This window comes from Morone saxatilis, unplaced genomic scaffold (assembly GCF_004916995.1).
Source record: "Morone saxatilis isolate NCDOM2014 unplaced genomic scaffold, NCSU_SB_2.0 Contig1, whole genome shotgun sequence".
NCBI lineage: Eukaryota > Metazoa > Chordata > Actinopteri > Moronidae > Morone > Morone saxatilis.
Window position 1 is genome coordinate 20,582,172 of NW_023339651.1, and position 10,902 is coordinate 20,593,073.

The 10,902-nt window shown below is 38.7% G+C and overlaps 1 protein-coding gene across 1 annotated transcript in view; it reads right to left on the reverse strand.

The window, feature by feature from the left end:
• LOC118327458 (cerebellar degeneration-related protein 2-like) overlaps positions 1-4,725 on the reverse strand; it is a gene marked incomplete at its 3' end in the record, with an annotated part of 8,579 nt that extends 3,854 nt beyond the window's left edge. The window contains 1 exon segment of the mRNA XM_035660825.1: positions 4,255-4,725. Coding sequence (XP_035516718.1) covers positions 4,255-4,333 — 79 coding nt within the window.
• Positions 4,726-10,902: the final 6,177 nt, after the last annotated feature.

A 10,902-nucleotide genomic window follows, 5' to 3' on the forward strand; every position in this document is an offset into this window, starting at 1 on the left:
TGCAGACCTGACTTCTTAACAGAAAGCATTATATAGAAACGTTCAGTGGCCAGAAATGAATTATTTAGTGTTATAGCAGACTGCTTTTCTGTCCATTAACTGCTCTAATGCATTATACCAAAGCAGCAGCATTTTGCAGGATTTTTCTGGTCCACACTGTGACCTTTGCTCTGTAATACTGGGTGCTTGGGTGGCATGAACACTTATTAAGCTGTAACATGAGCATTTAAACAGTCGAGGAAGCCTCTCATCAGATGTAAGTCCAGCCAGCAAGCCTCCAGTCTCTGCTAGAGCCACGTATTTTCTACTTGGACTTGGGCCAGTAGAGGCCCTGGCTAACACACAATAGGCTCAAGCCAAGGCGCATCCCAATTCCATGTCTGCAGTACACCCCTCCTGTTTTTCTGCTTTAAGAGTTGAAATGTGAGCTGCAACTACATCTTAACATCTCTTACATTCCACAGGAGGACTTTGCTTTCCAAGTTCGACATCTGCTAAATGTCCACACAAATGAAGAGCTCATTCTCAGATGACCTAAAGGAAGAGTTCAACACTTTGGGAAATAAGCTTATCGGCTCTCTTGCCGATAGCTAAAGAAGATTGATACCACTCATGTGTTTACAGTACATACAAAGCTATCACCAGCAGCCACTTAGCTTATCTTATCTTAGTTTAGTCAAGCACAATGACCGGTGCCTGAACTGGAATAAAAAAGGTGCTAGTGTCCTATTTCAGCACAACCCTAACCCTAAACACAACGCTAACCCTTATTTTTTATTTAGACCGACCCAAGCTAGCTGTTACCCCACCCTCCAGGTCATTATGCTAAGCTAAGCTAACCAGCAGTTAGCTCACATGGATTTTGATCTCAACAATTGACTTTTGAAAAAACATTTGTTTTGTATTTTGTTTTTCATTTTTATTTTTGGTTGTTTTATTTTTGTACTCTGTTTTCCTCAAGTCTGTAATGGTACAAACTGATTCTAGCTTGCTTTTTCATTATTCTGAATTATGATACTCATCTCTTTGTTATTAGTATTAGTATTAGGATTTTACATATTTTTTTCTTCTTGGGTTATCTGTTCAGTTATGTTTTCTACAAGTTTATTTAAACGAAGCAGTTTTTTTTAAGTGAATTCCTCTCAAAATTAACGTTGAACTGCTAAGTTTATCCTATAATGTAACTAATGTAACTTATTACATACAGTGGTTGTTTCCATAAAATCTTAATAAATAAATGGTTACCACATAATTTTAGTGATTTTATCAGGTATTTTAAAATCAGTGTCTCCAAAGCAAACAGGAGGAGAGTTGCAATATTTTATGGCCACAACTAACAATTTTAGTTAGTTAGTTGATTTCTCATATGAGAAGCTGGAACCAGAGAGAACCCAATTATTTTTCTGTCAATTAACTAATTAATTGATTAATTGACTAATTGTTTCAGCTCCAAACTATTTTGAGTAAAATATGTAAGTGCTGTTTTCATTCCTCTGTGTTTCCTCATGTCTTTTTAGGATGAACCTTTTTTCTCCCACAGCACTGAGAGCGATCAGCCTGCCGGTGATTCCTGCATGACAACAAGGTACTGTAGCACAATGACAGCGGTGTCTCTCTCTCTCTGAAGGGTTCGTTGCATCCTTAAATGTCGCACAACAAGAGATGAGCTCAGGCAGTCAGCACTTTGAAGCACGGTGCTGCTCTGAGAGGTCCGACATCCTCTCTGCTCCATCAAACACAGAGCTCCCGGCACACAGGAAGAAGACACTGCTCATTTTTATACCAGCCATTTATGAATGTTTGTCCTCTCTGCTGCTGTCTCTCTTCTACTCCTCAGTATTCCCAAAAATAAAGAGTGCTGAGGATCTATTTTTACCCACAGGTCCACTCATGTGTGACAGGAAAGAAGTCTAACAAATCCATTACGTCTTGACTGCAGGTACACGTCTTCCTGCGTGTGCATGCATGTTTCTAGTCATGTAAAATAACAGCACCAATTAATCTCCGGAAATGTACCGGTATAATTACTTGCCACAAGGAGAAGTGATTGAGAGATAGAGAGACAGGAAATGGAGTAAGTGGTGCAGAGAACAGTGAGGAGTCTTTGTCTGTGATGGAAATTTGGAAAAATGCATTCATGAGCAAGAGAGCGATCCCAGATATTAAAGAAATATGTTTGCTGACTTTAATCCAGATTCTAAGGTCCTATAGGCCCTACAATGCATATACAATTAGGTGGTAAGTTGGCTGATAAATGTCTTTGCAGATGTTCAGTACAGAATAATATACAAACCTCGTCCAAAATGTAGTTTCCTGTATTTGACTGCCTGTTATTAGTTCCCCAGAACAGGAACATAAAAAGCCAGTCCTCATCTGTATGGAAATTGGCTGATACCGAGCCCATCTGGCGTAACATAAATGGGATTTTGAAACCTTTGAGAGGGTTGTTGCAAGCTCAATTGATTAGTTCTTCCTTTAAGTCTCACAAATAATTTCAATCTGTTCAAATATTCGGACCACGAATGACCAAGATGTATGTAGATCACACAGATTCACTCATACTGTTATATGAGTATATAGAGCAGGTGGCCTTAATGGAACGATGGAGGTTAATTATAGCTGACTGTGAATTAGGTTAATTAGACAAAGAGTGAACAGTGAACGCTCCTGCTGGCTTGTTTTTGCAAGATTTTACCTTCCTTAGCAAAGTTCATTCAGTCATCACTACCTGCACTTGATATGTGCAATGGATTTATCAATAATTATCATAATTGTTGTTTGTTTGCTTTTTGTGGTTCCAGCTTTTCACGTGTGTGAACTTGCTGCCTTTTCTGTGTCTGAACATCTGAGTCTTGGTCAGACAAAACAAGAAGTTTGATAACATCACATTGGCATCTAGGAAGTTGTGATGGGCATTCTTCACTGTTTTCTTATTTTTTATAAACCTAAAGGCTAATTCATTAATGGAGAAAGGATTTTAAAGACTAATCAATAATGGAAAGAATAGTTAAGTGCAGTTCTAATCAGAACAATCCTCTTACATGAAAATGACATACTAAGGCTTTATATCTACAGCCTCTATATTAAGACTAGAGCCCGACCAATATTTTTTGAGACTAATACCAATTTTAGAGTGGAGAAATTCACACATTACCGACATGTTGGCTGATATAGTGAATTTTTGAGCTAGAAAATGGACTTTGCACCGATACGACTGTGTAAAGGTACTCAGAAAGCTGCTTTCTTAGGCAACAATATTCTTAAAATATTATATAATAAACCTTCAAAACTATAATTAATATAGAGTCTGCAATAGACCAATATCGGGTGAGCAATATATCATTCAGGCTCTAATATAAACTCCCCAAAAAGGTATATTAAGCAAGTAGAGTATATCTGTATGGCTTTGTTAAATTAAAATTTGTAGCTACGTAGCAGGAAATAAACCTTGACCCTTCATTTTCTGGGCATCAAAATCAACCACTGACCAAATTTTTAAGGTTCTATTTCTCCCTTTTTCCTTGAAAGACCAAATCCTTATCTTACACTGCTGTAATACTGATGCTAATCTTGTGTATGTAGGCTTAACATCAGCCTAAAATGATGACTGTACCGACTACACTTTGTTAAGGTGCACAGATCCCAAGCCTATTGTAGTAATTACACTTTGTATTATGAAATTTCATTCTAAAACATTGAAGAAAATGCTAATTACATTTCCACTGAGCCCAAGGTGACATCTTGAAGCTGTTTGTTTGGTCTGAAAATCTAAAGTTATTCAATGTGCAGTGATATAAAACAGATAAAAGCAGCAAACCCACACATCTGAGAAGAATTCTGCATTTTGATGACAAAAGAGAATTCATTTCCTGTCAATTAATTAATCGACAAGCCTAATAGCTCCACAAAACATACCTTTTACCTCCTCCCTTTCAGACATACAGTGTATTTAGTAGTAGCTAAATCTTATATATATATCTGATGCTGACTATTTCCAGCAGCACAAGGCCCTGCTTGGCATGCTTTCAATGCATTGTTGTCAAAGGTGGTTCTATGTATTTTTTGCCTGCTCCTTAAAGGCCATTTCAGTGTTTATGTGGTTGCACCCAGGAAAGACTCAGAATGACATCTCTGCCGTCTCTTTATGTGACAGAGAGCCTTTGTTAGGAGCGGAGGCCAGCTGACCGGCCGGCGCCAGCAGCTGACGGTGGGGATGCTGCGGGGAGCCAGGCAGGGAGGAGGACGGTGTCTTACCCTGCTCCAGGTCCTGCTGGTCGTACCACGGCTCTTCCTCTTCGGTCACGAATTCCTCCATTCTCCCTGAGCTTAGCATGGGTGACCCCCCCACCGGGGAAAAAAAAGCAGAAACAAGAAGCCCCCCTCTCCTCCTCCTCTGCGTGAACAATAGAGCTCCTCCAGAAGGCAGCGGTCGCTCCTTCAAGCCGGAGCTGCGCAGGCTTCCTTCAGTCAGGGGAGTGTTGTGTTGTGGCGGCTCTACGTGTCTTCCTCTGTGCTTCCTCCCCTCGGTCACTCCCACCTCTCCCTCTCATCATCCCCCCACCGCCCAGCACCGGCCCATCCCGGCGCTGAGACCCGCCGCTGCTGCCGCTGCCGCTGCTGCAGAGGAGCGTACAGACGTGGCAGCAGCGATGTTGCAACAACAGCACTTCTTCTTCCTCTCACTTCTTCTTCCTCTCACTTCTTCTTCCTCTCTCCCGGTCTGTTATCAGCTCACGGTGCCTTCACGTGCTGCTCGGAAGCTGCGGGACTACCGTTTAGTTCCCACTCGACGAGCTTTGGGTCGAGTGCGCCCTCTAGATTGGATTTCTACATGTAATTAAAGATGGAACAACATCACTCGTTAAGACCCGTTAATTGTAATGGCTGGTGAAGAATACTTTATCATACAGCTAACCTTCAGACAGCATGTAAACGCTACTTTATTCATCGGATTATGCGTTATTAATGTGTGCAGTTAATCCACATAACAAACATTGGGAGTATTCATATATTTTTTTGTAAAAGTAGAAATAACACAATTTAGAAAATACTACCAGTAAAAGTCCTCCATTCAAAATATTACTTAAAGGTCCAGTGTGTAACATTAAGGAGGATCTTTTGGCAAAAATGTAATATAATATTCATGTATTCAGGTATGTTTTCACATGTGTAATCACCTGAAAATAAGAATCCTGTTTTCGTTGCCTTACAAAAACTTTTTATGGTTCCTCTTCCATAGAGTCCGCCATGTTTCTACAGTAGCCCAGAACGGACAATGAAAGATATTGTCTTTTGTGTTTTCTTTGCCACTTTAGTTTCTCCTACTCACTTGGAAGGGGGTGGTGAGGTGAGGGTGTTGCAATTTGCAACTTCACCGCTAGATGCCACTAAATCCCACACACTGGTTCTTTAAGTAAAAGTACGAGTAAAGTATGATCAAGAAAATGTACTTAAAGTAGTCTACAAAAGTAAAAGTACTTACTATGCAGCCAAAATGGGTTCTGTCATTTTTACATCATTATATTTTATGCTATTATGATATTTAGAATTTATTTTATACTATTAGTTTATTGTTATTGATGCAGTGACTTGTAAGATGCATTTTAGAAGCTGGCTGCAGTAGATTCTTATTATTTTTTTATAGTACTGGGTGGTTTTCAGATAAAATACAATGCGATGTTACATAGTAATGCAACATCGCATTGTATTTTATCTTCTCATTATAGGTGTTAGAAATCTTCCTCTACAAAGTAAGAGCAGGTATCTAACAATATTTCTTTCTGAGATGTTGTGGAGAAATATAAAGTTAGATAAACTGTACAGTACAGAACTTGAGTAAATGTACTTAATTAGGCTACTCTCACTGCTAAATGTTCTATCCACAAAGAAGGTTTGTATTAGTGTAACTAAAGGTACAGTTAAAGTTAAGCACACTGGTAGAGGTGCTCAGTTTGTTCAGTAGAAAGGTAAGTCAGCAGCTTCTACAGAAACCTCTGTTCACTTCCTGATCGAAGATAACTGTTCACCAGTGGGAAGCCAGTGAGGGATCTTGTACTTGCTGCAGCACTGGTGACAAGCAGTGGTGGAGGTAACTAAGTTAATTTACTATTATACACTTTAACCCCTTTGAGAGGCAAATATTGTACTTTTTATTACATTTATTTTAAAGCTTTAATTTCTAGTTAATGTACAGATTCAGTTCATGTACAGATTCAGATTATGTGTGTAATCAAGGTTATGTTAAATTGCATAGTATTTTCTTATACAGCAGGTCATGGTTCTGCACAGTGAGTACTTTTACCTTAGGTGATTTAAGTATATTTTGATGTTAACCTGTCTTTATACTTTTAGTTAAGTAAAATATATAGTATTTTTTCCACCGCTGTCAAAAAGTGAATGGAAATGGAGAAGAGGATGCAGCCTGATGATGTATTACACATCTGTCTGCTGCAGTGATGCTGGGCTGTTAGGTGGTGATGTGTCGGGGTAGATGGGTGGACATGCTATCACAACACTTGAGTTCATTGTACAGTATATTTTGAATTATTAATGCAGTCTACACGAGTGCATCTGAAGGAAGTGAGCATTTGTAATACCAACAACAACAACAACAATATCACTAAAAGGTTCGTTTACCCCCTTGTGTACATGTTACTTTGTTCCTGCTTGAAGATCATATGTTCTGAAAGATAGCTGAATCTGAAACAGTCAGCTAAGGCTGTTGATACGATTTGTTATATTGTTTTACAGAAAGAATAAGGAATCATCCAAATATGTGCTCTGTGGGATTACACTAATGTGTTCTCATATATTTATCAATAGTTGTGCAAATAAAGTATAGTTTTGAATTTTCTACAGAACCCTGTGCCATTTACCAATAAGCCATGTGTCAAATGTTAAATATACAAGAATGTTGTTTGTTTATTGTCTAATTATCTAAAATGAGCAAAATTTCAATCATAATCAGGACCTGTCTGATCAAACAACATTTAACAGAATCTGATCAGGCAGCTTTCATACAGTTTCTGATGCTGGATGCCACAGACACTCAGTCAGTACCAAAAAAAGTGTTACGCTTTGATACATAACCCCATGTCTGCTACAAACATTGTTGTGTATTATTTACGCCACTAGAGGGCGTGCTTGAGGTTTCGCACATGCCACACTAAAATCAGAGATCCCTCTAGCCTTGAGGTTTGAACGAATGCACTTCCATACATTATTTCCTGTACACGTCACAGCTCCATCCTATCATTGTTAAATATGATTTAGTATAATAGGGGAGTGGAGGGAATATTTAAATGCTCTTATATTCTGATCTCACTGGGTCAAATTTGGAATAAATTGAAATTGTAATATAAATGAAACATATTATAATATAACTAGGCTTTGGTTTGTGTTTCCACAGTATGCTCTGTGTGCACTGAATTAGTGCATTTCACCCAATGAAAGTGACTCCTGTGCCATAGTTCTATGAAAGGAAGTCTTCTTTGGCAACTAATTAAAGAGGATTAGGATAGATGTTATTAGGGCCAATAATACAGGAAGATCAGCCTGTTGTCCAACCAAAAAGGGGATTGAAGACATCATCACTGACCTAAATTAAGATACATTGTAATGTGTCATGTTCTTATTAATGTGTGTTTTATGTTTCTGTGCTGCTGGAACACAATGAATCCACATGAATATATTCATATATTTGAAATGACACGACTCACCCACATGCCCATTTGTTTGTATTCTTTCTGACAACATGAAAGTCTGCTGTGTCGCAGGGGTCGATGGCTGTGAGCCGGACGTGTCCCCCGAGGATTGTGGTTGAATAACTCGATACTGAAATAGTTGCCTTATCAATACCAGCTGTTGTTGTGATGACTGGAATGGAACACTTTGGGGTGCAGCAGGGGAAGATCTGAACTACAAAGGTTCCGGCGATTACTGTGCTACATGACAGCATGTAGCATGATGTGTAATACGCCATAAGCGACAGACATTTTGGAAGTGTCATCGTCCTCCACAGCTGAATCACTCTGTTAAACAAGCACACACACATATGAACGCACAAGCATGGTTACATTGCTGAAGTGGAGAGAAAAAGTTTGCGCAAGAGTGAAAAAAGATTTGATTGAAAACAGACTCAGAATTCTGAGCAGCTCCTTCTTCATGAAAGCAGATGAAAAATGTCCAGTTTAGCAGTTCAAATGGATGTTTTGAGTGAGGAAAGCAAACAGTGTTGTTTACCCTCCATACATGTATCATCGGCCTGGCTATGTGAGCTAATGGATGAGCTTTTTGCAGCTAATGGTGCTGCTGTGGTGAAGGCTGAGAATGTCAAACACAGGAGAAAGCTATGATATGGGCTATTTCTGACCACTATAAATGGGGTTATTACTATGATAATGGTGCTGTTAAAGGCATATAGGAGCATCTATTAGCAGAAATGGTATTAGAGCTTGATTATCTGCCTAAACCCAATTGGACCAGACACAACCAGCTAGGTTCGGACCAGGTTTGGGCTAAAATCAACTGCCATAGGTCGGGCTCGGGTCTAGCTCGGACAGAATTAGGATAAAAAAAAAATATATATATTTTATTATTAATGCATGAAACTGTAATTAATTTGTGAATTTGTTATTTATTTGTTAAATTATGCACATGTAGTTCACTTTAGATTGTGATAACCTATTAAAATTACTTATTTTGAGCTGAAATTAAGGTTTGGGTTTGCACAGAATGTTTCTGGGCGGGGGTTGGGTCGGGAACCCATCAAAGCTCTAAATGGAATATAATATTCATAGGGATGTTTTCATAGTGTTGATCACATTTCACACACACACACACACAATTCTCATAACTTTACACAAAGTTCACACTCTTACTTACTTACTCTACAATACACAGGACACACATGAGAAATGCAGTTGCATAATCACACATCCACGCAAAATATTCATACACACTCTTGTTCACAACTATACATTACAACACAGGTGTTTCATTTTCTATAAATTCCTCTCATTTTTTTATTTTGACAGTTCTATGAAAAGACCCTCAAGCCCTCTATACGGGTAGCTCACTCGGATCTGACCTGGGGCCCTTTGCTACTTCTCATTCCCTTTCTTTCCCCCTTTCCTGTCTATCTTCAGCTGTCCTATCCAATAAAGGCAAAGCCCCAAAAAATATACTTAAAAAAAACAATAACAAACCCTCCACACCCATGAAACAGCAGTACGGTTATAATGGCATCATTCCAAAAAAGACAAAAACATTTCCCCTCATCTTCCCACTCAATATTTTGCACATTGAAAAAAGACTTAAAGAGTGAAATAACAAACCCAAGAAAGGGAGAGCAGAGAGCTGATTATTGGTATACTGGTATGTGGCCAATTAGAGTCAATTTATTATGATTAAATTACTTTTTACAGTGCAGCTTCCACTTAATTTCTTAGAAAAGGCTTTATTCAGTTCTCATTATTTTCATGGATGGCACTTCTGTCATTTCTAAGTTGCTTGTAGGTATAAAGCCATACAGTTGCTTCATTAGAGAAGATAAGAGCATGCCCTTATTTCCTTATGACAGTGTGGCAAAATCCATTTGAATTATGCAAATCAAGCAAGCATGGCCTGCTTAAATTCACATACAGAAGCATAATCCATTCAAAGGGAAATACAGCATACACAGAAAACAAACCTTAAAAATATATACACATGTATGCTGTCCTTAAACACAAATAGAACTATCAGTGCAGTAAATAATAAAAACACGTCAAAACAAAGTTAAATAGGCAGGAGTAGAGAAACGCTGTCAGTCGGAAGTGTTAACCTTGGTGCACATCCAGTACAATGTGGTAAAGTGTTCCAGCAGCTATAGGATCATAAAAAATAATCTTTTCAACCAACTTAAGATGTAACCCTCGGAGCAACCAGACAAGATGTACAGGATGATAGAGGTCTGATATGTGGAGCAGGGCCATGTGAGCCTTTGTACAGTAAAAGTAACATTTTGTGATAGCTGATCCAGACGTATGAGGACATGGGTTATGTCTGTTATGACTCTTGTTAAAACAGTTTACTGTTTTTTTAAATGTATTGGCCCACATTCATATTGAGTAAACCAATGAGGAGAGAATTTCTAATTCACAAGAAAAAATAGTTTTTTCTCTGCATCCATCTGTGTCGAGACACCTCTTACATTTCATACATGTATTTCTTTTAAATAGTACAAGACAGTTTTCTTTAGAAAGCATGGTGTGTATCAGTGAGTTCCTGTGTGGTATTTTCTACATATTTCCTGCAAGTGAAGTTTAGCACAAACAACTAAAATCCATTGCAGACATTGGTTTCTGGTTGTTATTTGTGAACATGTGCTGATTCCTGTGTAAATCAGGATAAAAATCAGTGTTACAGGAATCAAGCTTTAAAGGGTGCACTCTGTGTCTGACAGCGTCAGGGGTCACAGGGTTAACGTGCTATCATGTTACACACTGAGTGCCTAAAACAAAGCCTGAATGGAGACTGACTTAACTGGCCTCCATTCACAAGACCTCCCCACATGCTACCACACAGGGGTCAATGCAAATCAGCCTATTGTTGCACACTGTGCTCCCTACTTACTCAGAAACCTCTGACCCTTTTCCATTAATGTCAATGACATCCCCACAATAAATCAAGCTTGTCTTCTACAGTAGTTAGAATGGAGATGAACAGTGAATTTAAATGACCTGAAGAAACTACTTCCAAACTCTCACTGCTGCAGTTATCATACTTTTAAGGATGTTAAGCAATGCTTCTGTATTTGCCACATTTTTAGCTGTAAGCAATTCTGTTCTGTCCGGTGATGAATGTGCTGAGGAGTCAATGAGCAATGAGTGTGAATAGCCCACACAGACACAGACACACACA